Source organism: Phytophthora cinnamomi, assembly GCF_018691715.1.
Source record: "Phytophthora cinnamomi strain GKB4 chromosome Unknown Contig15, whole genome shotgun sequence".
Lineage (NCBI taxonomy): Eukaryota > Oomycota > Peronosporomycetes > Peronosporales > Peronosporaceae > Phytophthora > Phytophthora cinnamomi.
In genome coordinates this window covers 1466150-1493173 of record NW_027150948.1, presented here as the reverse complement: position 1 = coordinate 1493173, position 27024 = coordinate 1466150, and the positions used below count along the sequence as shown (strand labels likewise).

The following is a 27024-nucleotide window of genomic DNA, read 5'->3' as shown; positions in this document are numbered from 1 at the left end:
TATTGTTCGGTGGCTCGTGCGTCCATCACTATCATCTATCACGGGGCCCATCAGCGCTCCCACGTCCAGTCATTTCGGCGTTTGAGCAATCCTGCTTACGTGAGCTCCTCGCCACTTCGAACTCCCCAGGCCGTTGCCCCAGCCTCCTTCACCAGCATGAGCACCTTCGGCCGCTTCTTCCGCGTGACCACCTTCGGCGAGTCGCACTGCAAGGGCGTGGGCTGCATCGTGGACGGCGTGCCGCCGTCGCTGGCGCTGACCAGGCCGACATCCAGCCGCAGCTCACGCGCCGCCGCCCCGGCCAGAGCAAGCTCACGACGCCGCGGACGAAGGACCTGGTGACCATCAGGCGGCACGGAGAAGGGCGTGACGCTCGGCACGCCGCTGGCGCTCTTCGTGCCCAACGGAACGTGCGCCCCAAGGACTAGGAGATGGACCAGGTGCCGCGCCCCGGCACGCCGACTACAGTACCAGATGAAGTACGGCACGCGCGCCAGCAGCGGCGGCAGCCGCGCCAGCGCTCGAGACCATCGGCCGCGTGGCCGCCGGCGCCGTAAGAAGTGGCTCAGGAGAGTTCGCACGTCCATCGTGTGCTGGGTGAGCTCCATCGGCACGGTGGACATGCCCGAGCTGCTGAATGACCCGAAGAGGCCGTCTACTCTCGAAGGACGTGGACACCATCGGCTCCATCCGCATCCTGCGGGACCCGCCAAGTGGACCAAGGTGGACGCGCGGCAAAACGCTCGAAACGACAAGGCGTACGACGCCGAGTTCGTCAAGGCCAGGACGACCTCGCCACGCCCGCCTACATGGACACGGAGAAGGTCGTGTACAACCGCAAGGGGTGACGTGGTGCCCGCGCCCGAGAACCTGGACGCGTGGCTCACGGACGACCTGATCCCGTGCGCTGCCCACCCGCCGTCGGCCTGCGCCATGTCGACGGTCGTGCGCACCATGAGTGGACGAGGACTCGACGGGCGGTGTCGTCACGTGCGTGATCCGCAACGCGCCGTGGGTCTAGGCGAGCCCTGCTCGACAAGATCAGGCCGTGCTGGCGCACGCCATGATGTCGATCCCGGCTCAAGGGCTTCGAGATCGGCTCGGGCTTCTCGGCACCAGCAAGCGTGGCTCGGGCACAACGACCCCTTCTGCGCGGGCTCGGACGCCGAGCGCCCGGAAACTGGGCGTGACCAAGAACGACGCTGGCGGTGTGCTGGGCGGTATTACCAGCGGCGCCGACATCTACTTCCGCGTGGCCATCAAGCCCGTGTCGACCATCGGACGCGCGCAGCCACCGTCGGCTACGACGGCAGGACGTGCTGGAGGCCAGGGCCGCCACGACCCGTGCGTGCTACCTCGTGTCGTGCCGCTCGTGGAGGCCATGTCTGCGCTCGCCATCGCTGATGCTGCCTTGATCCAGCTAGGCCGTGAGGGCAGCATGCAGGACAGCCGGCAGAAGAAGCGCAAGCTGTAAGAGAGCAGCGACAATTTCAGGGCTGAAGTGTTCTGCGTAGATCCTCATAGATAACGCTACCAGCGAACTCAAAAGCATTTTCATTATGTTAGTTATGCAAAGCAAGACTCCAGTTCTGCCATTTACGGCTAGCAGTGTTGGCAGCTTCTGCGTAGTACGAAGTATGCGCTAGATGGCGTACAAGTCACCACGCAAGTTGGCAGATGCTATCAGCCGAGGCATGAGGAAAACTGCAGGTGCACCGCCGCTTTGACTGTTAGGGTCCCCTTCCTCTTCATCTCTTCCGTACTCCATCTCCTCGTTTGATCAATACCGACTCATCAGCTACATTCAGCCTCTCTCCGTCCCGCCATGTGTCTCGGTGTAATTTCATGCCTCGCCCAGTTTACCACCGAGGGGCCCTTCAGCTTACGAAGACACTGCTTGGTCCGTAGAACTCTGGCTGGCTCTCACCTCACAGTGGAGGGGCGGAGAGGTGACAACTCGACTTCATCTTGGCGAATACTTTGAGCTACCAGTACCTCACCTCACAGGCGTAAGTAGGACAAGGCGACGCGCCGTTTCACACTGCGTTGTACGACGTTCTCCGGTAAGTTTCTTCAGCTGCTGGCGCCAGGCATTTCACATGGCATTTGCTGTGCACGCCATGGGCAAGCCTAAATAAGCGACGACTGATTCTCAGCACCCAGACGATGTTCGAAGTCTTCGTCCACGCGCGTTTGTCCCCTTCACAAACGCGAGACCAGACTGTCGGATGAATGCCTTTCCTTCCTTGCCTTCAAGCAGGCTCTTCGCGAATATACTGAACTGGGATTGTTGGTCGATACCTGAATTCAAGCGAAAATGTCAGAAATCCAGCATACTCCACAAACGATGGTAGCACAGTTACGTACGCTTTGCATATAGCTCGGAGCGCCTTAGCCGGATCGCGGGACCATTACGTCCATCAGGTAACCTGCCATATTCAGACATCTACAAGAGTTTGAAAAACGATGGTAATCATTCATAGCAACCGCCTGGCGCACAGCCAACGCGTGCGCGATCGCCGGAGTCGGCACGCAGCAGCAGTTACCATGCCCACACGTGGTACATGCCAAGCTGTCCCGCTTCAGTCACCCTTCTTGGCTTGCAGAGACACGTACACACAATACAGAATGCGGTACGCGAGGAACTCGATCGCCTCGCCTGGGATCAGCTTCTTACAGCTCGTGGAGTTGCGTCTGGCACTGGTTGAACTCGTTGATATCGCCGGACTCGAGCGCTACCCGCGCGTGGGTTTCGTACACTGTTACCGTGAATTCGTTCTTGATATGCTGCACTGTGCAATCCTGGCGGATGGACTTGAGCTGGCTACAGGCGCATAATAATCGTGATCACCCTTCTTCCACTTCGACTTGACGGGCTCCAGCGCCTTGTGCAGCACCGGTTCGGGTCGCACCGTCGACGGATGCGGGGAGATGTTAATCGCAAGTATTCCTTTTCAATCGTCTGACTAGTACCTTTGTTATGACCATGGCAGCGAGGTCAGGTCTCTCCTGCGTCAGCACCTGCAGCTTCTTCGTGTCCACCTCGGGGTCACGAAGCTCTTAAGTTCTCTGGGTCATGTGGAACCGCTGTTTCCGCTGACTCTTGAGCTGCATGTCTGCGGCGTCAATCTCAAAGCCGTCGTGTTTGCGCTTGTTGGGCCTTGTTCTTCTTCGCCGGGGCTCTTTAAACAGGACGAACCCTTGGTTCGGCACGGAAACCATTGCCACCAGGCGAAGAAGACGATAAACCTATTGGCCGCGCCGAAGAGGTCCCCATGCCAATCTTGGCCTGCATGGCCGCCGCCGGCGTGTCTCCGACCAGCACCGGCAGCGGCTCCATCGTCAGTTCTTCGTCCACAGGCTGTTGGTCTGATGGCGTTAGTGATCATCTCCTTGAGGGAGTTCTGCGTGATGCTCTGGTCCGCGCGCCCTTGCAGCGCGCGAACGCCTTACGCGTAGTCGTGGAGCGCGTCGAATGGCGTTTCCTCCATGGGCGAGGGCGACGCCGCGAGCTTAGGCGCGCGCGCGTTGAGGCGGCCGGCGGCGGGCCGAGTTCCTGGGCAGTGGGCCCTGCTCAGGGGCTGATATTAAAACCTCACAGGCGCCGCGACTTGGCCGGGGCCGAGGCCGGATGCTGCTGCCGTTGCTCCACTGCCGCACTGGACGTGGAGGGCGGCGACGGCGCCGGACGAGGCGGCGCCGCATCATCGGCAGCGGCCCGCTCCGTTGAACGCGAACTGAGGCGGCGGCAGGCCGCCTACGAACCCGATTGGCGAGGTGCGGCGAGCCGAGGGGCGAGGGCCCGCGCGGCCGCCGAACATGCCGGGCCGCGCGGCGGTGGCCCCATAGGCGACTGGCCGGCGAAGAACTGCTGCTGCTGGGCTTGGCCGGGCGGCGGCAACCGGCGACGTAGAAGGACGAGTAACCGGCGAAGCGCGCGGCGGCCGCGGCCGCGTAAGCAGCCGCAGGCCGCTTCGCTCTGCGTCGGTTGGACGTCATCTCGGTGCTCTTCCCCTGCTGTTCCTTTTGCTATTCTGGCTCGGGCCGTCGGTGTGGGGAATGATGCAGAATAGTGACGGAGAATGTGGAGTGAAGACACTCGGAAGAGTGACGTCGATTGCGTAACCATATTATTGTTCATGATTGGCTGTTAATGTGGTTGTATATACAGCCAATCATGACGCGATCGCTGGCCGCTGAACAACGCCGCACACTTCTGATCAAGTGGCCCGACCTGCCCAAGCCAAGATGGTGATGACGACGATCGTGCGCCGAGTGGCCCGCTCGCCGTGCGCGGCAACCAGCGGTGCTGGCCGCCCGTGCGGCTCCCGAGCGGCCTCGCAGCTGCTGCTGCAGACGCAGCCCGCTGCTTCTCGTCCTCCAAAGAGCGAGGACGGGTCGCACTCGGACTTGCCGCATTTTCCACGCCGCCAAGTCCACGGAAGGACGAGATCCTCAAGATGATCGAGCCACGTCAAGACGTACCCCATCATACTCTACATGAAGGGCACGCCCTCGGCCCACAGTGCGGCTTCAGCATGCAGGTGGTGCGCATCCTGCACGCGCAGGGCGTGAGCTTCGACAGCGTCAACGTGCTGGACCACCCAGAGGATCCGCGAGGGCGTCAAGGATTCGTGCGTGGCCGAGCCGCCGCGATTGGGCAAAAATAGGGTGATGACGCCTTGCTGACCTTCTGTGTTATGTTGCTGTTGCTGCTATTGTTGCTGCTGCCAGGCAATGGCCGACGATCCCGCAGCTGTACGTGAAGGGCGAGTTCGTGGGCGGCTGCGACATCATCACCGACAGCAGAGCAAGTCCGGCGAGCTGGACGGAGCTGCTGGCGGAATTCAAAGAAGCCTAGACGCAGCTCACAGGCAGGAACAGGGACGTCGGGGCCTTAACACACTGGCGAAGACTATATACTGGGTAGATAGGTATGGGCCAGCTCTGCGGCTCGTTGTTCTGGCGCACAAAGGTGCTGCCATGAATAGGCAATGTAATGAGATGCCTGCTTCCGTACCGGTACTCGTCTACTTACTACTAGTATGATACTATCATTTGGACACAAATCCGCTGAGCGCGGAGGACGTAGAGCGCGCTGGACGCCGTAGGATAGAGGTGATTATGATTTTCATATAGAAATACAAAATTGATTGTAGATATCTCTATGTGACGATGTATTTCAAGAAGGGATAGTATAAAGTATGATGCATATCTTTACCGCTGGTAGGGGAAATAGTGTATCCCTGGGGTGCAATTGTGGGGATGGCTACATGCGCTTGCACCTCGTGAACTTTCTGGTGGACGTGTGACGTGCAAGGGCTTGTGCACGCTCGCGTGGCCCAATGGATACGGCGCTGCCCTCCTAAGGCAGAGATTGCGGGTTCAAGTCCCGCCGTGAGTACTTTTTCGGAGCAAATCTTGCCGACCACCAGGCTGGCTTACGCGTCTGGTAGCCGAGTCTACCACTCGCACCGGAATCATCAACCAATGGCCTTGCCGACCTCCAAAGACCAAAGCCACTCGTGAGCAGTTTATCAGGACACACATATGTGGCTCGCTCAGTTCGCTGTCCGGAATTGGATCGTTTCAGGGATTTTGCCTGGCAGCCATTTAGCGAGCAAGGCTGGCACGGTGTGAGGCCGACCGTGTTTTCAGCGAAAGACGGCCATGCACTGGGGTGGTATTAGTTTGCCCCGTAATTGCGCTGTTCGTGCGACAGTGGTCATGATGCCTCGTTCGTCAAGCAGATTGGCTGTACTCGTTTCTTATGAGCACGTCCACATTCAGGCAAGGTCCCTTGTCTTGCGATCTCAGCAGACCGACCGCCCCCCATTGGTGCTCTGCTACACTGTTGATACCTGCTCTTAGTTTGGGCTACTGGTATAGATAGTATTACTTGTTTTACATTGCTCGCAAGAGGGCCAAACGTTCGACCAACCAGCTACATTCGTAAGTTATGCTACACAATGCGGACACGACCCTTGCGAGCGTGCTGCAGTCTTGTTTATTGGTGGCAGTCGTGCGGCGAAGTCGGCCGGGCATCTCTAGGCGACGAGCAGAAGCTTTGAGAGCATACCGCATCTAGGTATATGCAATAAAGACACCCTATTATAAGCCGCTCGCGTGGCCCAATGGATACGGCGCTGCCCTCCTAAGGCAGAGATTGCGGGTTCAAGTCCCGCCGTGAGTACACTTTTGTTGCCACCACGACTCTGTACTTATGTTCTTGTCCCCCCTGAGCCACAAATTCAAGCCACCCTGGGGCACAAATTCAATTCAACCCCTGGGGCACAAATTAATTCCAATCCCTGGGGCACAAATCAATGACCCCGGGGCCACAAATCCTGACGTGGAGGTTCTTGTGGCTGTCAAGTCAATCGCGAAAACGCACCTCGAAGTTGCCATTCCTGAATTTGCCACGCACCTGTCAAGTCGAGTGGAGCCGCGATGCTGAGCAAGCAGCCGAACCCCGAGCCCGAAATCGAGCGCGCCCTGAAGCGCCAGCGCCTGGAAGACCGCAACGTCATCGCCATCAAGCCGCTGGTGCCGCCCGCTTGCGTGTTGGAGGAGCTCCCCGTTACCCCAAAGGTGCACGAGCTGGTGGACGCCACGAGGGACGCGGTGTCCCGCATCCTGCACGGCCAGGACGACCGCCTCGTGGTGGTTGTCGGCCCGTGCTCCATCCACGACGTGGAGGCTGCTATGGACTACGCCAAGCGCCTCAAGGTGCTGGCCGATGAGCTGGACGGAGAGCTGCTGGTGATCATGCGCACGTACTTCGAGAAGCCGCGCACCACTGTTGGCTGGAAGGGCCTGATCAATGATCCGGACCTCAATCAGTCTTTTAACATCAACAAGGGCATCCGCGTCGCTCGCAAGCTGCTGCTGGACGTGAACTCGCTGGGTCTGCCGGTGAGCCTCGAGTTCCTGGACACCATCTCGCCGCAGTTTACCTCCGACCTCATTTCGTGGGGAGCTATCGGTGCTCGCACGACGGAGTCGCAGCTGCACCGCGAGCTCACGAGTGGACTGTCGATGCCGGTGGGCTTCAAGAACGGCACGGGTGGCAACGCCAAGGTGGCGGTGGACGCTGCCGTGGCCTCGTCGCAGCCGCACAACTTCCTGGGCCTGAACGAGCATGGCCTCGCGTCCATTGTACGCACCAAGGGCAACAAGGACTGCCACGTGATCCTCCGTGGTGGATCGGGTGGCCCCAACTACGAGCAGAAGTACATCGACGAGGCTGCTGAGATGTTGGTCAAGGCCAAGCAGCCGTCCAAGATCATGGTAGACTGCTCGCACGGCAACTCCCGCAAGCTGCACTCCAACCAGCCCAAAGTGGCTAGCTACCTCGCTGGCATCATCGCCGAGGGCAACACGAACTTGCTGGGTGTTATGATCGAGTCGAATATCGTGGAGGGCAACCAGTCCCTCGGTGACGACCCGTCCAAGCTCGTCTACGGCAAGAGTATCACGGACGCGTGCATCAACTGGGACGACACTGTCACGACACTGAAGGAACTCGCGTCCGCTGTCTCCGAGCGACGCAAACGCGCCGCCGCGCAGCCGACTACCAACTAGTTGTCAGATATCTAATGCGAACCACAATGTAATTGTTGATAGATATTCAATTTGTTTGGGCGTCGTGAAGGCCATACCGCACTTCCAACTCACCAGCCGAGGCTGTCCTTCACGATGTTGCGCTCGAAGTCACGTGACAGACCTCCGTCGTCCAAGGTGGGCTGCTGTCAACTTCGCGAACAAAGATTGCCTCAGGGCTTCAACCTCTGTCAGGTCCCTGAAGTTGAAGTGATGCAAACTTTTCGTATACACGACAGTACCGTGTACTGCTAAATGTATCGGAATGCGGAACCCCTCCCTGTGCTTCGGTTGATGCTTCGTTGACATCCAGCAGCATCAACCGTGATACTCGTACGAGCAGGAAGTTCAACCATAAGCACGGCCGGTTATGGTACATGCACGTAGCGAGCTCTGTAGCACAAGTCCCTGCAGTGCTGCACCAGCATTCCCGACTAGATCATTCTCGATTGTCAGCGTACGCTGTGAAAATATCGGACGCACGGGCCTTCGAAGACCTCGGGACTCGTAGAATTAAGAATCTTCATAGTTTGAAGCGACAATGACCGATTTATCAGTGATTCAGGGTCGATTTTACTGTATTGAAGGAGGTACAGTACATGTACACGGGCCGATTTACACATGGTTGCCGTGCATGCGGCGAGAGCGTTGACAAGGAACAAGGAAGCACGCAAATACTTACATGTACATGTACACCACTTTGTCGTGAAGCTGAGGCATGTGTGACCGCACCATATTCTGAGCGAAGTTAGGTTCAAAACCCGGACTCATTGTTTAGAAAAAAAAAATAGTACGGTACATATCATTCATGGTTACAGATTTGGACACAAAGATATGACCGACACAAATGACAGCCACCTTGCAAATATTATGAGCCAATCAGAGTTCGAAATACAAAATTACGATGTGATACTGTATCAATGATATCATATTATTCTATGATTCTACTTTGTCTAATTTGATTGACTGGTCCAGTTTTTGAGTTTTTTTGTGATGTATAGTTAACGAAAAAACAAAGGTGTCACATCTTTCTGTCCAAATATGTTCTTTGAAACCCCCTGATGCAATCGCTTTAGGTCGACTATTCTCCCAAAGAATGAATTCGTATTTCTCGACTGTACTGAGTTTTTCCTGGATCCTGCTCACCAATGATTTTCTTCCGATCACAAGGTGTACTATGCAATATGCTTCCCAGCGCGTCGGGCAATTGTTCCAGCAAATCATCCGTTCATAACAAGGAATTGCTGACCTAAAGTCTCTAAGCGTTCTACTGTTTCCGGTATGGTAATAGAACGCTCTGCAGTTATGTATACTCTATTGTCCGGTGTAAATAAGCAGAACCAAAATTGCACATCGCGTTGCTGTTCCTGGCATAACGGCTTTCTTGACTCTGTCGTTCGCAAGCAGCGCACGCCTTCATTTACGGATTTCCTTCGCACGACAAGCACAACAGGGACGGAGACGACAACTACAATGCGGCTTTCCGTTTTTCTCGCTCTCGTGATTGCCACCTTCGCCATGGTCACCAGCGCCGTGCGCGCTGCTATTCCTGAATCATAGCGCAATCTTCGTGCTCAGCAAGTTACTGGCCTGACTGGAAAGGCCGATGACATCGCCACAAATTTCCTTCAGACGTTGCGGAAGAACGCGATGCTAACCAAGGATGAGAAGTTTAAGGAGGCTGGAAACTTGAAAAAGGCTGAGGCTTATAAAAAAACTGCTGGGGTCATTTCCAGGCTCAACAAAGGGCAAAAGGCGCAGCTTGCGGAGATGGTCAAAGCGAACAAGGCGATGGTCCAAACGGCCAAGAAGGAACCGGAGAAGCTTTCGCAAGTGGTTGCGGAGGTTGCCAAGAAGGAATCTGAGAAGCTTTCGCAAGTGGTTGCGGAAATTACCAAGAAGGAACCGGAGAAGTTTCCGCAAGTGGTTGCGGAGGCTGCCAAGACGAAAACAGAGAAGCTTTCGCAAGCGGTTATGGAGGTTGCCAAGAAGGAACCGGAGAAGCTTTCGCAAGTGGTTACGGAGGTTGCAAGAAGGACCCCAAGAAGTGGTCCAAAATGAAAAAGACTATTGTGAGTCTGCTTGGAGTAACGCTGGGTGGAACCATCATCTGGGCAGCTTACCAGTATAGCAAGGCCAACAGTGCAACTACTACGGCGGCATAAGCAACGGGAAACTTGTGAGTGCTTTTGCACAGTGATGACATGGCTATACTACTATAGTGTTGAGTAGCTGTCATTTTATCTCTGCTAAGATAAAGCTTGCGTAACAAAGAAATCTCGAGAGCTTCGCGTCGTACTTTTGTCCGGTGTTAATAGTGTTTGTGGCTTTGGAAGCAGGGCCCGCGCAATGTTTTCCAGGGCTCCGCACTCCAATGGTCAGCACTTAGCTTCCCGTTCACGCCGCCTCTGCAGTATTTCTTGAAACGAAGATACGATTTCATGTAAGATAAGCAACCACTTTAGTACATGTACTACCAAATTTTGCCCAATCAAATTCCGTTCCCTGCCTCCTGCCAGAATTCACCTACTTATTTCCTGTTGATTCCTTCGTTGTCAGCGAACGCTGCGAAAGTATCAGACACACGGGCCTTCGAAGACCTCGGAACATGTAGATTTAATAGTTTTCAAAGTTTGCCACCTGATGAAGCGACAACGACCGATTTATCAGTGAATCAGGGTCGATTTTACAGTGTTGAAGGAGGTACCTCGCTTTGCTTGCCCATGCAGCACGTGCTTGTTTGATGACTCGCACATGGTGACTTCAGCAACGTTATCCCAATCAGACTTAACGGTGGCAACATCAACAGTGGTCCTATGCAGGCAAGACCGGACAATCCCAGTTGATTTACGGCCCGTTACTCAAAGTGCTGTGCGTCACTCGATGCTGCTTCATTTTCACCCGAGCAAGTCTAAGTTTCGATTTTGTCGACCTACGCACACTCCCTGTACTCGACAGCATCCAAGCGGTATGCATAACGTCGGTGTCGCACTAGCGCTGGCGCCAGCGCTGGCCGCGGTGTGCCTCGCCGATAATCTCGACAAGTACGGTGTGTTCACCCCCAAGAAGATCGCGCTGGGCTCCACTCCGTCCATGAACGGACAAACCTACTCTGGAGGCTTCACGCTGACATCGGACGAACCGCTGGCCACGCTCGACTACGACTATGAAGTGGCGGGCCTACCGTACTTCGTGGTCTCCTCCATCTCCAATGGAACCGTGGACGTCGAAATCAAGTACTCGGAGCAGTTCCCAGCGCTTTCACTCAACTACTCGGATGGTCCCTCGCAGTTCACCACGTCCATCGCCAGCTCGCTTCGCGTTGGGACCCACCGCTTCACGGAAAGCGATGTCGGGGCAACGATCACCTCCGTGCTCAGTCAGCCCGGTGAACGTTGGCAATCGTTGCGTCTGCTCACTGGCGGCTCTGTCACCTTCGAGTGTCGCAATATGATGCCACGTACACCGAGAGCAGACCTCTCTCCTGTCAGGCGGGGTCTACTTTGAGGATGCTGCGTTGGATAGAAGAAGCCTCAACGAAGGTAACGCAGTGGGGTTGCTCTTCTTATTGTCTGGTTTTAAAGAGAGTGTGTGGTAGACGCCCTCGGCAAAGGTGGATCTGAAACCACTTCTCCTCTTACCTTGGCTACCCACTAAAATATACAAATATAAATGTGAACGCCAGCCTTCAGCTCACTGGCCTTGATGACGGGCTTCTCCTCTTGATGATCTACACTTGGACGGTCAATTCGGTAACACGACCTCCCCTGAAGGAAACTTTGGGTCTGGACATTCAAAATGCCACTCTAGACGAATACTTCTACTCGGTGCTCGGGGAGTTGGTCGGATCTGGTTTGCGTTTCCATCCTTTATTCGCTGATGTAGTTCGCCGATGGTTGCTTGTTCCGTTGACGAGTTGATTCCCGCGGATTGAGACTATTCGCTTTTCTTAGGAATCGCTTGATGAGACCCGGAACAGACTGCAAATTCGTGGCTGGCTCCCAGGTGATATCATCTACTGCTCCAACCCACTTGAATTTGTACTCGTCGAGACCTTCGGCTCCAAAGCGATGCTCCAAAATGTCTTCTATCAGATGTCCTTCGGTGCCATCTTTTAGTCGGACTGTTGTGACCGCGTTATCTCGTGTTGGTGAGCTATCCTTTCGGAACAGTTTTAGGCTCATCGTATGGAATACCGGATACAGCGAGCTTTCACGAGGAAGGTTCAGTCGGTACGACGAACTGCCCAGCACATTTTCGAGGACCTCGTATGGACCGATCCACTTTGGTGCCAGCTTTCGCCTAGTTGCTCCAGTATTTTCAACACTGAGATTCCTTGTCGAGATTAGTGTCATATCTCCAATCTGAAATGTTTGATCTCTTCGTCCTCGATCATACTGCAATCTCATCTTTTCTGCCGAACTTCTCACTTGAGCTTGAAGATCTCTCAGTATTTGCTCCATGTGAAGTAAAAACGACGCTGCCGGCTTCGACCCTGCTGACTTCGCTGCGAGAACGTCCAAATTGATCGGCATAGCTGGATTGTACCCCAAATCTGCAAAGAACGGTGTCATCTCGATACAGTCTTGATAATGCCGGTTGTAGGCAAACTCCGCCAAGGCAAGGTACGATGCCCAGTCGTTCTTATACCCGCCGACGTAGCTTCTAAGATAGGTGGCGAGAACTGCGTTTACACGTTCCACCTGTCCATCCGTCCTCTGCTGATACGCCGCAGACATTCTTAGCTTCGTACCGGTGAGCTTTGCACACTCTTGCCAAAACTGCGAGGTGAATTTAGGGTCACGGTCGGACGTGATGTCCTGCGGAATGCCGTGATAGCGCACATACTTGTCCAGAAACACCGCGGCCAGCTCTTTCGCCGATAGATTTGTGTTGACCTCGACAAAATGAGCACGTTTGGTGAGTCGATCCACAATCACCAATACTGCGTCATTTCCCTCGTCGTTCCCGGGGAGACCACTTATAAAGTCCATACCAATTGAAGTCCATCTGCCCGTCGGAGTTTCCAGCGGTCTCAGCAGTCCAGGAGCTTTGCCGGTTCTACTTTTCGATCGTTGGCAGGCCTGACACGTCTTAACATAGTGCGTGATGCGCTTGTGCATATTTTTCCAATAGAACTGCTCCTCCACGGCGCCTCGATTCCTGGGTGACCACTAATTGCGCTGTCGTGAAGTTCCCACCGGATTGCGTTCTGAATCTCCTCGTTCTCCTCCGGGATCCAAACGCGAGAAACTCCGTTGAGATCATAATATACTAAATCATCAGTGTCTGAATAACGAAAATGATCCCCATGGGCAACTGCAGGCTTCTTATTTTGCATCAGACTGTCACGCACAACTTTGTGACTAGTCTGAGCTCTGCGAATTAATTCTTGAAGTGACTTAGGACGCAGTTTCTTCATTGCGTACATCTGCTTCATTTTCAAGGCTTCAAAATCAACTTCAAAATCACTTCTTCGGCTTAACGCGTCTGCTACTGTGTTCGTCTCGCCAGGAATGTAGTTGAACTTCAACCAATAGTCAGCGAGCTGGTCATACCACCTACAAATACGGCGATTAATACTCTTTTGCGTGATCACTTTCTCCAACGAGCGTACATCCTCCATCGATCAAATATACGTGCCAAATATTCAAACAGTGTATAATCACAAGCATCTCTTGCACGTGAGTCGGATAGTTTAGCTCTGCAGAGTTGAGCTTTCGCCCCGTAAACGCTATCGGGTGTTCAATCACGTCATTTACGCCACCCTCGACCTCCTCCGACGGGGATTCACTCTGGTAAAGAACCCCATCGATTGCAAATTGCGAGGCGTCAGTGCGAATTCGAAAAGGACGCGTAAAATCCGGAAGCGCGAGCACCGGAGTTTGACATAAGGCTTGCTTGAGCGCGTCAAATGCTGCTTGCGCCGAGGGTGTCCACACAAGCACCTTCGCTTTCGACTTGACAAGATTGAAAAGCGGAGCGCTAATCTCGGCGTAGTGGGCACATAATCTTTGAACGTAGACCGTAGTCCCCAAGAAGGACTGAAGATCCTTAATCGTACGAGGCACGGGCCACTCCTTAATGACCGCTACCTTATCCGGGTCAATTCTTACGCCGTCAACACACCCAAACACGGAATTTCCCGGCTACAAATAGTCGATTTTGCAAGTTTCAAATACGATTTGCGGTCCAGACGTCTCTGGAAAACACGTTCAACAGCAGCAAGGTGAACTCCAATATCCTCGTCCTTGTAAATACGTAAATATCATCAAAGTACGTGGCCACACAGTCGCTCATGTCCTTGAAAATATTCGTGACCATCCTGTTGAAGGTAGCCGGTGCATTACTTAAGCCCATATGCACTGCTAGGTATTCGACAAGGCCTTCAGGGGTTTGGAACGCAGTCAACGGGATATCCTTCTCTCGCATTCGTATTTGATAATATCCTGACAAGAGATCGAAGCAGCTGTACCAACGGCTCCCTGCCATTTGATCCGGTATGTCGTCTTTGCGTGGCATAGGCGTGGATTGGCGGATCGTTTTCTCATCCATGGCCCTGTAGTCATCCACTATTCTCCATCCCACGGGCTTCTTAATACAAAAGGTGGGCGCGCCATGGGGAGAGATGCTAGGGCGAATGAGACCGGCTTCTAGCATCTCTTTCAACCACTCTTTTAATGTTCTGGTTTGTTCTGGGCTAAGTCTCCACTGCGGGCGAAATATTGCTCCATGGCCCGGGCCAATCTCCATCTCGTGCTCTCCATGCACTGGCAGTCCTTTTGGCAATTTCTCACGAAAAATAGATTCAAACGATTGAATTAATGGGAAAGCAGGGTTGTCAGTAAAAGTGTCGAGGTCCGTCGTGGCCTGACGCTTGGGTTTTTCGCGCGTCTTCGATTCCATCGCGCTGAATTGATTTTGTACTTGTTCTAAGGCGTCTAATTCCACCGACGTGAAGTCCTCGCGCCTTTTCACAGCTGCGTAAAGCATGTTGATAGTTTGTTGCGGGAGAACTACCATAAACTCGCACTTCTTGGTGCGCGCAAGCTTTTTAGCTTGTTTCATTGATATATAGCACGTAGTTCCATGAACTTTGCTGACATGGCGAGTTTTCTCTGCGCGCCCTTGTAGCACATGCAACTTGGTTTGCTGCTGAGTACGACGATTGCCGATCTTATGAACTGGCGCGCGGTCGGTGAACTCACACCGCCGTTTGGCCACTTTGTATGGAGGTTTCCGTCCGTGCTTTAGCACTAAGCTGACGTACTCCTCAGTGCTGTACACACGATCGGTACTCCAGTCAATAATCGGCTTCATTTTTCTTTTCCACGGTACCCCCATCATAATATCACAGCCATTCGGAATGAAACAGACATTGAACTCGTAGTCGACTCATCTACGAATATACTTAGAGAGATAGTTCGATTCGGAATGCTTTCCGACTGTCCATTTCCAAAGGTAACTTCAAAGTTTCCGTGATCAACCACGTACTGATGCAGCCCATTTCTTTCTACGAATGCTTCGCTCACTCCACAGAAATCGGCCCCCTCATAAAAAAACGCGGCTCCCAATAGTAGCAACGTATGGTTCTCCTTGAGCAGATGCGTGCTGGCTAGGTGCTGCTCGTCGCTCTTGAGCGCATACTCGGCCATTCCCTCCGTGATACCCACTTGGTCGCCGCTCAATTTCGCCAGCTGTACCGTCATCCTTTCAAAGTTGACCAGCATTGAACGAAGAGCCTGGACTTCCTCAGCCGTCAAAGGCTCTACGCGTTGGGGTGTGCCCGAGATTTCTCCCATTCCACTGTCGCTCATTCTTGTCAATAGCTCCTTCTCGACGAAGGCTACTACATGTATATCGCAATATGGTGCCACGTACACCGAGAGCAGACCTCTCTCCTGTCAGGCGGGGTCTACTCTGAGGAAGCTGCGTTGGATAGAAGAAGCCTCAACGAAGGTAACGCAGTGGGGTTGCTCTTCTTTATTGTCTGGTTTTAAAGAGAGTGTGCTCGGCAAAGGTGGATCTGAAACCACCGCTCCTAAACGCCATCAAGTCATCCACCATATCGAAAGAGTGCTTCGATTCGGTCTACGATGATCTTTCGGCAGCAGGAGAGTGCTGGCGGCCTGGGACTCCATGCTGGTTCCGCTCAAGCCTGATGTTGACGTAACCGGCGCTACCTCCGGCTATCACAAGATTTTTGCAGACGTTGTTGAGAGAGGTGGAGAAGTTAGCATTCTGGCGTGGGACCAGGCTTCCTACGTGCGAAATGTGATTGTCACCAGTCTGACCGATTCGTCCGAAGTGCCCCGATGACGGATGAGAGCGTGGTCGTGCCCGAGTTTGGTGGCCAGAGTAACCCCTACGGCGCGTGCCTGGATGGCGCCAAGCGCGATCGATACATTCGGCTGGGCAATTTCTACCACACGACGCGCATCATGGGCGTGACCAACTCGAAGCCCGAGCAGATCACTGGAACGTGGGAGTTCTTGTTCGAGTACCAAGCCGACTACGGTCAGCTTCCGGGCTTCGTCCCCATTTCGTATCAATCGCCGATACCCACTCCAGAGATCTTCCTTTACAACGCTTGCACGAGCGGCGCCAGCTACTACTTCCCGGACTATGTGATTCTCGGACTCATTGGGTTGGAATCTTACATGGACTACCACGACGGTGTTGCCTTCGTCGAAGCTCACTGGGAAGAGTTTACGCGTGCCATGACGTGGCTTGTGGGCTGCCAAGGGAGCAACGGGTTTACTGATCTTACGCCGTACGCGGTGGTTTTCCTCGGGGCTGGAGCCGGTATGGCTGTAAATGCTGCCGCTGTTCAGTGCCTCGATGGCATGGCCAGGGTGGCCCGCGCTGTGGGTGACTGAGAGTCCGCGAACGCGTGGGTCGACACTGCTGCCCGCGTGAAGACTGCCATCAACGACCTGCTCTGGAATGATACGCTGGGCAACTACGTCTTGGATGTGTCAACGCCTGAGGTGTACGGCGTCTCGGCCATTGCGTTTGCTCTCACGTCGGGCGTAGCAAACGAAACTCAAATCAAGCTGTGCGTGGAAGGTCTGGAGGGTCTGCGTCAAGGCCCTGGCTACCTTGACTCGAGCACCACAGGCAATACCACTGAAATATCGCCGAACACGAACGGGTTCTTGCTTGATGCACTGCTGCAGCACGGCTACACCGACCAGGCTGTCTTCTTGCTGGACAACCTCTGGGACGCCATGATCTCGAACGAGTCGTATCGCACTGGTGCTAGTTGGGAGTACGTCGCGCAGTCACTGGAGCCCGGCATCGACTTTTTCACTTCTCTGAGCCATCCTTGGGGCGGTGCACCTACCTACGCATTGACCAACTACATTGTTGGCATTCGTCCGGTGGAGTTCGGGTTCCGCCGCTGGATCGTGAATCCGCTGGTGACGGGCCTGAATGTGACCAGCGCCAGCGCGACGGTGAGCACTCCGCACGGAGATTTGTCGGCTGCTTGGGAGCTTGTCGACAGTCAGCTCAGCGTGACTATCACTGCCCCTGTGGGCACGGACGGCACATTCGAAGTCGCTCAGCCCAGCTCGCCCTCGGGTGTATATGAGGAGCACCTCGTTGGTACTGGCGAAGCTACGTCATTCACCGTTCAGCTGTAAGTAGGGCACACGCCGATTTTGAAGTGTAAATGAGCATTTCTCGTAGGTTAGCCCCGTGCGGTGAGTTTCCCCATCGCCCATTACGACGCCTGAATTGCAGTCAGTGGCATGAAATTCCCACGCTGTTGATGATGAGGTATAACTTTTTTTGCAGATGACCGGGCAAAAATTAAGTTGCAGTGTTCAACGCACATGATCCAGAGGCGTGCGAATCGTTTTTTTTACATGTACAAGTGGCCGATCCACCCTCTTTGCACTTCAGAGCGCTGGTCCAACTGATAATGCTTGCCGCACCTGGTGGCGACCCAGCAGGACCGAGCCGCGGTCTTGCCCACTTCAACTTCATCTGTCAGCTCTTCGCCGCAGTGATAAGGCTTCAGCTTGAAGATCGTACTGGCATGATGCCACGCTTTACGTGCGCGCCAAGTTCATGTACGTGTTCCCTCAGGCAAATCGAAGCGCGCAGATCTGCACAGACTTCAACCACTCGGCGAGAATCGGTAGACATCGCGCCACCACCAGCTCAGTTCCCGTTGGGATTGATCGCGATCAGTTCAACATTTCGTCTCGGCAACAGGAAAAGATGCGCGGGTTTCGAGTTGCTGTGGTCGTGGTGGCGCTTTGCACCGACAGCGGCTTCGTCGATGCAACCACCGACTATGGGGTATTTACGCCCAAGAAGCTTGCGCTTGGTACAGCACCGGCGATGGGGGCAAGCGACTACGCCAGTGGATTCACACTCACCGCAGCAGAGCCCATCGCCACGCTCGACTATGGCTACGAGGTGGCGGGACTGCCGTACTTCGTAGTATCTGCAGTCTCAAGTGGCCCCGTCGACGTGGAAGTCAAGTACTCGGAGCAATTCTCAGTGCTTTCGACCAACTTCTCGGACGGACCCTCGCAGTACGCCACGGCTGTCGCTAACTCACGTCGAGTGGAGACTCACCGCATCACTCTGGATGAGATAAACGCAACGGTGACATCCATGTTGAGCCAGCCAGGTCAGCGTTGGCAAACGTTGCGCTTACTGAGTGGCGACTTCGTCACATTCGAAGCAGTTGGTTTCCAAGCGTCGATCGAGGTGATCGACGATCTGTCCACACTACCCGGGACCTTTTCGAGTTCTAACACCAAGTACAACGAGATTTGGAACCTTGGTGCGCGCGCCGTCAGTGCTGCTTGTCTGGATGCAGGCAGCCAAATCTCGTCCTGGAGTGCGTCGGAAGAGAACGGGACTTTTGTGCCTGGTACGCGTCCGGGCGTCTCGTACAAGTCGTGGAATCTGAGCGACTACACGCTCGAGTTCGAGACCCGGATCATCCGCGGCGGCGTTGGTTTCTACATCGGCTACGACATTACAGCCAACCGAGGCTCCCTCATGTTCCATTTGTCGTCGGAGTACCCCGCGAACTCGACCTATGTAAACACCAACACGACACTGTTCCCAGCCAACTCGGTGACCCTAACCTACGGATTCGACTTCGTTAACACCACGGACATGACGAGCTACCCTATGGGAAACTATGAAGTTCCCTTCAATGTGAAGGAGCACGTCTGGTACCCGGCGAAACTCGCGGTGAACTCCACAGCGGGAAACCTGGTACTGTGGTTGGACGGTCATCAAGTTCTTGATGTGACGATCGCTGCGTTCGGCTACAGTGACTCCCAGCTTACGCTCAACGGCTACTCGACGACTGGAAAAGGTGCTATCGGCTTCGGCGGATGGCAAGACCAGGCTTCCTTCATCCGCAACGTCACGGCTACAAGTTTGAACGATTCAACAAATGTACTCTACTCGAACCCGATGGCCGATGAGAGTGTGGTGCTGCCAGAATTCGGCGTACAAAGTAACACGTACGGGGCGTGCCTCGACGGCGCCAAGCGCGACCGGTACATTTGGCTGGGCGACTTCTACCACACGACACGCATCATGGGCGTGGCCAACTCGAAGGCCGAGCAGATCACCGGAACGTGGGAATACTTGTTCAATTACCAGGGGCCAAACGGACAGTACCCAGGCCTGATGGTCATGACCTACGAGACTCCGATGCCCACGCCTGAAGTCTTCATGTTTGACGCCGGCACCGCAAACGCCTATTTGAATTTCCCGGACTATGACATCTTGGGGTTTATCGGGTTTGTGTCGTACATGGAGTATTTCAACGACGTCGACTTCGCGCGAGCCAACTGGGGGTCTTTGAAGAACGCTACTTCGTGGCTTGCCAGTTGTCAGGAGAGTGACGGGCTCATTGACGTCAATAAGTACGTGGAAGTGTACGTGTTCTTGGGATCAAGTGCCGGCACCGCTGTCAACGCTGCAGCTGTCCAGAGTCTGGAAGGCATGGCCAAGGTGGCCGAGGCAGTTGGAGACGGCGACTCGGCCAGCCAATGGGCAGACGTCGCTGCCAGCGTCAAGACAGCCATCAATGAGCTGCTCTGGAACGACACGCTGGGCAACTACGCAGTGGACGTGTCGACTCCTGAGGTGTACGGCGTCTCGGCCACTGCGTTCGCCATCACCTCGGGCGTGGCAAACGAAACTCAGATCAAGCTGTGCGTTCAAAGCTTGGAGGGTTTGCGCCAAGGCCCCGGGTATCTCGACACGAGCGACACGGACAACGCGACCAAGATCTCGCCGAACACGAACGGGTTCTTGCTTGATGCACTGCTGCAAACCGGTCACGCGGACGAAGCTGCCTTCTTGCTGGACAACCTCTGGGACGCCATGATCTCGGACGAGTCGTACCGCTCCGGAGCCAGTTGGGAGTACGTCTCGCAGTCCCTCGAGCCTGGACTCGAGGAGTTCACGTCGTTGAGTCACCCGTGGGGCGGAGCGCCAACGTACGCGTTGACCAACTACGTCGCCGGCATTCGGCCCGTGGAGTTCGGATTCCGCCGCTGGATCGTGAACCCGCTGGTGATGGGGCTGGACATCACGAGCGCGAACGCTACCGTGAGCACTCCCCACGGCTCCATCACTGCAGCTTGGGAACGTGACGACACCCAACTCCGCGTTTCAATCACAGCCCCCATCGGGACGGAAGGCGTGTTCCAAGTGGCACATCTCAACTCCAGCACCTACCGGCAGAGTCTCAACGGCACCGGGGAGCCCATTTCATTCACCGTCCAGCTATAGGTGAAGCCACTGCAACTTGGCTTCTACATCAAAAATGTAGCCATACCTTCCATCTGTCATACCCGATATTCTCTCCCTTTTAGAATTCCATCGTGTGTCGCGCACATCAAACCGCACCAAGACTCATAATACCGGTATTATAACGTTATGGTGGGCTCGACGCCTGCCGCCCGGCAGCCCCGCGCTGCGCCACCAGCCACGCGCCGCGCGCCTGAAGCTGCCGGCCCGGAGACGAAGAAGCGCCGTACGACCGCACCCGCAGCAGCTCCTGTGACCGCCGCCGCCAAGCCGCTGAACCGCAAGCGCTTCCTGCGCTTCCTCAAGTCGCACGAGCTCAAGTTCGGGCTGGCGCCCGTGGCGCGCGACGAGACGTCGGGCGAGGTGACGCTGGTGGTGTGCCGCTTCTGCCAGCACTTCGGGCGCGAGCAGCGGCCGGACAAGCAGCGGCGCAGCACCAGGAACGTCAAGTACTTCCGCAACTCGTTCCGCACGGACCAGTACCAGCAGCACCACGAGCTGTCGCACTGCGAGGCGTGGAAGCGCTACCAGGCCTGTAGCGACGACGACAAGCGAGCCTTCTTCCCGCTGCCCGAGGGCGCCACGCCCGAGGTGCCCGTGCAACCCGTGGCGCCCCCGCAGAAGCTCAAGGTCGAGCTCGCGCCCGGCGAGGTCTGGGCGCTCGAGCCTACGCGCGAGGAGCGGCGCCGGTTCTTCGAGCTCGCGCCGGCAATCGTGGAACTCGTGGCCGTCATGGCCATCGGTGCCACGCAGCCCACGGTGCAGAACGTCATTGAGAAGCAGAGCCACCACTTGATGGAGCACGCGCACGAGCCGCGCTCAATGCCGTGGCCAGGTGGATCCCGCCGGACGACACGTTCCAGTCGTGCACGCTCGTGGGCACCGTGGTGGACCCGTTGTACCGCGTGGTGGCCTTCTCTCGCGCGCAGGTCGACTGCTTGGTGGAGCTGGCCGCGGCGGGCTTGTCGTTCCGACAGATTTCGAGTGCGATGCGGTCGTTTCGGTCGCATGCGCCGGTGCTGCTTCGTGATGTGGTGAGGAATCGAGGCGCGGAGGGCGATGCCGCCGCCACCGCAAATAAACAGCTCCAAGGAGCTCAGAACGCGAGCCCGCAATACAACGAGGAGCAGACGGCAGAGTTTGTACGACTGATCATCGCGGCGAGCTTGAGCGTGACTGCAAGGCTTCTGCGTGGATGCTGGGCCTTTTCGTTGGTGTTGAAGGCGTCGATGGAACACGCACCGGCGCGGTCGTATTTGGAGTTTCGAGTGAAGGTGTATGGTGGAGGTGTGATGCACAACGTGCACCTCCTTTCAATCCCATGTTTTGAGGGCAAGTGCAAAATGATGATGTACAGTACTCTGGAAAGAGTACTAACCGTTGTCCTGCCTAACTGGAGACAGCGTCTCATTGGTGTGGCGACTGATGGAGATGCCCAAATGCCTGATCGAGTACTGGAAATTGTTGCGCGTTTGCAGCAAGAAACAGCAACTCCTGTGGTATACCGCTCCTCGAGTGGGTGCCACCAGTTAGATTGTATTGTGACGAACTTTTATTCATCCCTACAAGGCGGCTGCTTCCTGTTGGTTCTGAAGGAGCTCTCTGCGTATATCCGGCGAGAACCGCAACTTCTCGAGAGAATGACAGCGCCTCCTCCAACCCCAGTTGCTCCGGCAGCTCGAAGGATAGATGGATTGCGCTTGGAAAGGAAACTAACTGGATTGCGGCTCATCGCGAGTTAATTTACCAGCATTTGGAGGTTGAGAAGCCTCCAAGCGCACCTGATAGAACATGGTGGTTATTTTTCGCGACGGTCGATTGGGTTGCTACTCGAGCGAACGAGACCTTCACCAAGTTGCTACGTAACCACACGACCATTGCCGATCAGATTGAAAGCGTAGCTGCGTTCTCCAGGGACTGTGCTACTTCCTTTCACGCGCTAGGACCGCTGGATGATCCGCTCTTAGCAAACGTAGTCCATGACAAGATGTACAAGTCACGCAAGGGCCGCTTCGCATTGAGCAAACCGAGCATGCTCGCATTCATCAAGGAGATCGACGTGTTGTCACATGATATTATCAACACCACCGATGATCCTATGGTAGACCTGGCCGCCGAAAACCTGTCAATTTGCGGAGTAAGCATGATCGAGGCTCTGCTGGAGCTCAGCGCTGTGCTCAGCGACGAAGGATGCAACGGCACGCAACGTGGGCTCAACAAACCCAAGGTGTCCGAGTTTCTACCCCCAACGCTACCTCACGAGCTTGCGCAGCTCAGCGGCCGCGAGTTCACATCGTTGCTTCGGACGTACGGTCCGATGGTGCGCACCTTCCTGTCCGAGGAAGACATTGACATCATGGACCAGGAGCTGCAAGGTCTGCGTCGAGGCGCTGTTCGCGAGTCGGTGCTCAGCGCTGCGTTGGCCAACTGCAATGCTGACACGCGGTTCGAAGAAGCGTGGGCGCTGACAGAGCGCCGGTTCAAGCTGCTCGAGTGCTTCGCCGGCGGGTTCGCGAGCTTGTATTCCTGCGACCCAATCACCACCCAAGGCGGCACCAGCGACCTGTCGCTGTGCCGCATCGACATGGACACAGCACGCGTACTGCTCGCAGACTTTGCGCTGGAAGGGTCTCTGCACGCGCAGCAGTTCCCCGCGCTCATGGTGTTGAACGAGAAGCTGGACGCCGAGGCAAGCCGAGCCAACAGAGCAGCGAACGCGAACACGACCGTGGTGTGAGAGATAGTCGACGTCAGTCCATCAGTTTTGCATCCAGGATAAATGTAATACTCCGCGCAGTTGTGTACATGTATTCCCGAGACGTCGGATATCAACAACACCACTGCACCCGTCCTGCAATGCGTGTCAATAGCTTCAACTTTGTGTTGAAGTCAGTGCTCGGTGAACCCAAAACCCCACGCCACACCATTTGTACACCAAATATAAAGCAAAAAATTGTCAGCAGCTCGTCACATTCCTCAGAAGTTCCATCGTCCCCCAAGATGTCCCGCTTCCTGGCAGAACCCATCACGACCAAGGCCTCCGAGAGCTTCACGGCGCCCGGCATGACCATCGGCAGGTCCAGTATGCAGGGCTGGCGCGACACCATGGAGGTAGAACGCCCTACCTGCAGCTGCGAGCGGTCGAGTCGACGTTGTGACACAATACCTAATTATTATATTTATTTATTATCAATAGGACGTGGATATTGTGAGCATCCCCATGCACCCAGACGTGCCGCTCACCACCTGCGTCGCTGTGTTTGACGGCCACGGAGGACCCGCCGTCTCCACGTACATGTACGTGGCCTTCTGGCTGAATTATGATGCATAGTGACGATTGCACTGACTGTTGCTGTTGTTATTGGTGTTGCTGCAGAGCTGAGAAAATCGTGGGGGCTATCACGGCCACGGAGGCCTTCAAGAAGGACCACAAGTCGCCGGAATCGCTGGCTGTGGCTCTGTGTGAGGGCTTCATGGCCGCCGACGAGATGCTGAAGGAGGACCCGGAGTTCGCCACGTCCAGCGACGAGGTGGGCTCCACTGGGCTCTTCGCCATCGTCACGCCCACGGACATTGTTTGTGCCAATGTGGGCGACTCGCGCTGCATTCTGAGCAACGCCAAAACGCCGGAGGTACTGCAACTATCGGTGGACCACAAGCCTGACTTAGAGTTCGAGAAGCAGCGCATTGTGGCGGCGGGAGGCACAGTCTTCCGCGGCCGTGTGTGCGGTGGCGTGGCTGTCTCGCGGAGCTTCGGTGATTTGTGGTTCAAGCGCAACGCCGATCTCAAGCCCCACCAGCAGCTGGTGACGTCCGAGCCCTGTGTGCGTGTGCAGCGCCGCGATCCCGCGGACGAGTTCCTGGTGCTCTGCTGTGATGGTATCTACGACGTCATGAGCAACGACCAGCTGCGCAAGTTCATCCGCAGCAAGGTCAAGAACGGCGTGAAGAACCCCAAGGAAATCGCTGAGAACCTGCTCGACGAGTGTCTGGCCAAGGGCAGCCGCGATAACATGAGTGCTGTCATCGTGCTCTTTGAAGCTGGTCTCAAGAAGTAACTAGCCTTTTCGCCAGCAAGGAAGCCATGCATAGCTGGGTGCATCTCGCACTGCGCGATAGGCTTCGCTTGTTTTATTCTATCTTAACTCTGTGTTTTTCGCTTCATACAAACAGGTCGCTGTTTACCCTCAGAAGCGTTTTGTGTTGGTTGCCTCTACTCAATGGATGTTTGTAGTTGGGGATTCGTGACGTACTCGTACAGCAAGCTCGCGCGCAGAGATTCCATGTGCTTCTTGGTGCTATTGCTAACGGACGCGTCCGGATCGTGATCATGTTTCCCATCGATATGTGGTAGCAGCAGCATTGGGTATCGATGTACAAGCATCATGAGCATTGGGCGGTACGCTTCCGGTGCAGGTGCGTCGAAATCACTTCCAAGCTCCACGGCACAACGAAAGCAGCGCACCACATCTGTGTCCACGAGCAGGTCGGGAGTCGGTGGTATCTGTTCTTTGCCAAGAAACTCGAGCGCCTGCAATGCATTCTGTTCAACGCACACGACTGCGGCGTACGCGAGGTAACGCAATGCGTAGCAACACTGGAATCGTGGCCTGCGAGGAAAATATTTCTCCCATCTGCACATGCCATACAACAAGCACTCGTGAATATCCGCTGATAACGCAGCGGCTGGGCTGGAGGTGCTTGCAGTTGCTGGAGCAGGATAAAGCAGGAGCTCCATTATCTCGATCTGGTTGTGTGCGGCGGCACAAGAGAAGGCGTATCCAAACAGCTCTTGAACAGGTTCACTGAAAACCGCGTACCGAGTCTGCAGATCTACCACGCTGGATCGGCACATCTCGAAGTTACCTTCCGTGCACGCCTGCACAAACTTCTCCTCCAGCTCAGTAGGTATCATGACGAGTGCACGGGTAGCCACCGCGGCCACGGAGATCTTCCAATGCCAAAACGACGCGAATAATAACTCTTGTGATTGTCAGACGTTACTTGGCCTTCCTACTACAGACCCCTCCTGCTTGGACAAAACTTTGGAGAGCCCAAATCTACGGATCTCTTGCGTCGTCGTAGATTTTGACGATGGAAACGAGGTCGCACTTCATCTGCGTGATAGGACACTCGCCATGCTGCTCAACATGGCGGTATATACACGGGTAGCAGAAAACGTATCCAGAAGGTGCCATGGCGGGGTTGACTCGTTTCTTCTTGCACAGCGGGCACAGCGCGGGGTCCATGGTAGCCAACGTCAACGCTTGGCCGGAAAATTGCGGCGGTAGTGGCGGCGGCGGGATCGGTGCGTCAGTGCCGGTGAGACGCAGCTTGGCCGCCACGCCCTCTTCCGAGTACATCCACTCGACGAACTTGTATCCGGCAATACCCAGCAAAAGCAACACATACGAGTGATCCAGCGTCGCCCACGCTGCACGAAGCGCCAGTCTCCGAGCCTTGTCAAACAGCCCAGGCCCACCCAGCTTCTCCATCAGCTTCTCACGATAATTGATTCATTCTGCCGGAACGCCGATTCATCATCTGGCGTGACCCGCACGAGCACCGTCTTCATAATACGCAAGAACGGCGAGAAGTACTGCGTGTCTCCGAAGAGATACAGCCACTGGTAGAGGAAGAAAGACCCTTCGTACGCGAAGTGCGCGAACGGGTACGTCGCCACGAAGCCCTTCTTCAACGTCCGCAGGTAGGCGAACCCACGCAGCCGTCGCAGGAAGTCCCCCATCCGTTGCTCCCTCCGTCCAGCCTCGGCAGTCCCCGCACCCGCGGTCGTCGTCCGCATTAACTGCTCCGCCGTCTCCTTGTGATACGCGTCCAGCTTCGACTTCACGTACGGCACCAGCACCTACCCCAAATATCAATGCACCACCGACGTTAGCACTCTACACCTACCACTCGCACTACTATATGCGAAAATACTATGCTACCGACGTACAGCGAAGAGCAGCGCGAGCTTCCTGGCTCTCGGCGTGAGGGGCGACGTGGCGGGCTCCGCCCCCTCGGCCGCCGGCGCGTGCAGCATGACGCGCTTCATGCCGTAGAACTTCTCGGTGGCCAGGCCGTCGTAGCGCGACAGGAAGTAGCTCTCGATGCAGTAGCGCAGCAGCGCGTAGCTCTCGTCCAAGCGGCGCACGGGCAGCGCCAGCGCCAGCCGCGGGTACGACTCGCACAGCGTGTGCGCCAGGTACTCCACCGCCGGCTTGAAGCCCGCGGCCATGCGCTCCTGCATCAGAAGCTCGAACAGCGACGGCGCCTTGGCCGAGGCGTCGGCCGCGCCCTCGTCCGCGGCGAAGCCCTGCGTCTGCTCCAGGAACAGCATCGCGTTGACGCAGTCAAAGTCGGCAATGACCCGCTAGCGGCTTCAATTAGCCCTTGGGGCGACCGTCGCGCGACATCCCCTTGCAGCGACCGTCCAGCTACCGTCACGCAACATCGTCGGCGTTGGCGTCAGATACGCCGCTTGTTTCGCTCGCACAACGCTATATCATGTTCATCATTATATTCATTTATACACGTATATCTTAACTCTTATTCAATATAATATGAAAGAAGATAGAACTTCTGCAAGCAGGGTATCAAATTATGCGTCGTGGTTGAAGT

At 55.5% G+C, this 27024-nt stretch overlaps 9 protein-coding genes across 9 annotated transcripts; 7 read left to right on the top strand and 2 right to left on the bottom strand.

The window, feature by feature from the left end:
- Positions 1-95: 95 nt before the first annotated feature.
- IUM83_09685 (uncharacterized protein) lies at positions 96-404 on the bottom strand (the record flags this gene model as incomplete). The annotated part of the gene is made up of 1 exon (XM_067934139.1): positions 96-404. One exon carries the CDS (start codon positions 402-404, stop codon positions 96-98), a length of 309 nt encoding a protein of 102 aa, XP_067796921.1.
- Positions 405-474: 70 nt separating this feature from the next.
- IUM83_09684 (Chorismate synthase) lies at positions 475-4861 on the top strand (the record flags this gene model as incomplete). The annotated part of the gene is made up of 3 exons (XM_067934138.1): positions 475-945; positions 1022-1470; positions 4735-4861. 3 exons carry the CDS (start codon positions 475-477, stop codon positions 4859-4861), a joined length of 1047 nt encoding a protein of 348 aa, XP_067796924.1.
- Positions 4862-6450: 1589 nt separating this feature from the next.
- IUM83_09683 (3-deoxy-7-phosphoheptulonate synthase) lies at positions 6451-7584 on the top strand (the record flags this gene model as incomplete). The annotated part of the gene is made up of 1 exon (XM_067934137.1): positions 6451-7584. The coding sequence occupies one exon, from the start codon at positions 6451-6453 to the stop codon at positions 7582-7584; it is 1134 nt and encodes a 377-aa protein (XP_067796920.1).
- A 1668-nt stretch (positions 7585-9252) lies between these two features.
- Positions 9253-9663, top strand: IUM83_09682 (egg envelope protein; the record flags this gene model as incomplete). Its single annotated transcript, XM_067934136.1, has 1 exon — positions 9253-9663. The coding sequence occupies one exon, from the start codon at positions 9253-9255 to the stop codon at positions 9661-9663; it is 411 nt and encodes a 136-aa protein (XP_067796922.1).
- A 909-nt stretch (positions 9664-10572) lies between these two features.
- On the top strand, positions 10573-17249 carry IUM83_09681 (Glycoside hydrolase; the record flags this gene model as incomplete). The annotated part of the gene is made up of 3 exons (XM_067934135.1): positions 10573-10953; positions 15891-16407; positions 16483-17249. The coding sequence occupies 3 exons, from the start codon at positions 10573-10575 to the stop codon at positions 17247-17249; spliced, it is 1665 nt and encodes a 554-aa protein (XP_067796923.1).
- Positions 17250-17832: 583 nt separating this feature from the next.
- Positions 17833-20385, top strand: IUM83_09680 (Glycoside hydrolase; the record flags this gene model as incomplete). The annotated part of the gene is made up of 1 exon (XM_067934134.1): positions 17833-20385. One exon carries the CDS (start codon positions 17833-17835, stop codon positions 20383-20385), a length of 2553 nt encoding a protein of 850 aa, XP_067796873.1.
- Positions 20386-20532: 147 nt separating this feature from the next.
- Positions 20533-23140, top strand: IUM83_09679 (Proline iminopeptidase; the record flags this gene model as incomplete). The annotated part of the gene is made up of 2 exons (XM_067934133.1): positions 20533-21238; positions 22347-23140. The coding sequence occupies 2 exons, from the start codon at positions 20533-20535 to the stop codon at positions 23138-23140; spliced, it is 1500 nt and encodes a 499-aa protein (XP_067797025.1).
- A 263-nt stretch (positions 23141-23403) lies between these two features.
- Positions 23404-24461, top strand: IUM83_09678 (Protein phosphatase 2C; the record flags this gene model as incomplete). The annotated part of the gene is made up of 3 exons (XM_067934132.1): positions 23404-23514; positions 23600-23700; positions 23780-24461. 3 exons carry the CDS (start codon positions 23404-23406, stop codon positions 24459-24461), a joined length of 894 nt encoding a protein of 297 aa, XP_067797004.1.
- A 1002-nt stretch (positions 24462-25463) lies between these two features.
- Positions 25464-26743, bottom strand: IUM83_09677 (putative E3 ubiquitin ligase involved in peroxisome organization; the record flags this gene model as incomplete). The annotated part of the gene is made up of 3 exons (XM_067934131.1): positions 25464-25862; positions 25910-26269; positions 26360-26743. The coding sequence occupies 3 exons, from the start codon at positions 26741-26743 to the stop codon at positions 25464-25466; spliced, it is 1143 nt and encodes a 380-aa protein (XP_067797026.1).
- Positions 26744-27024: the final 281 nt, after the last annotated feature.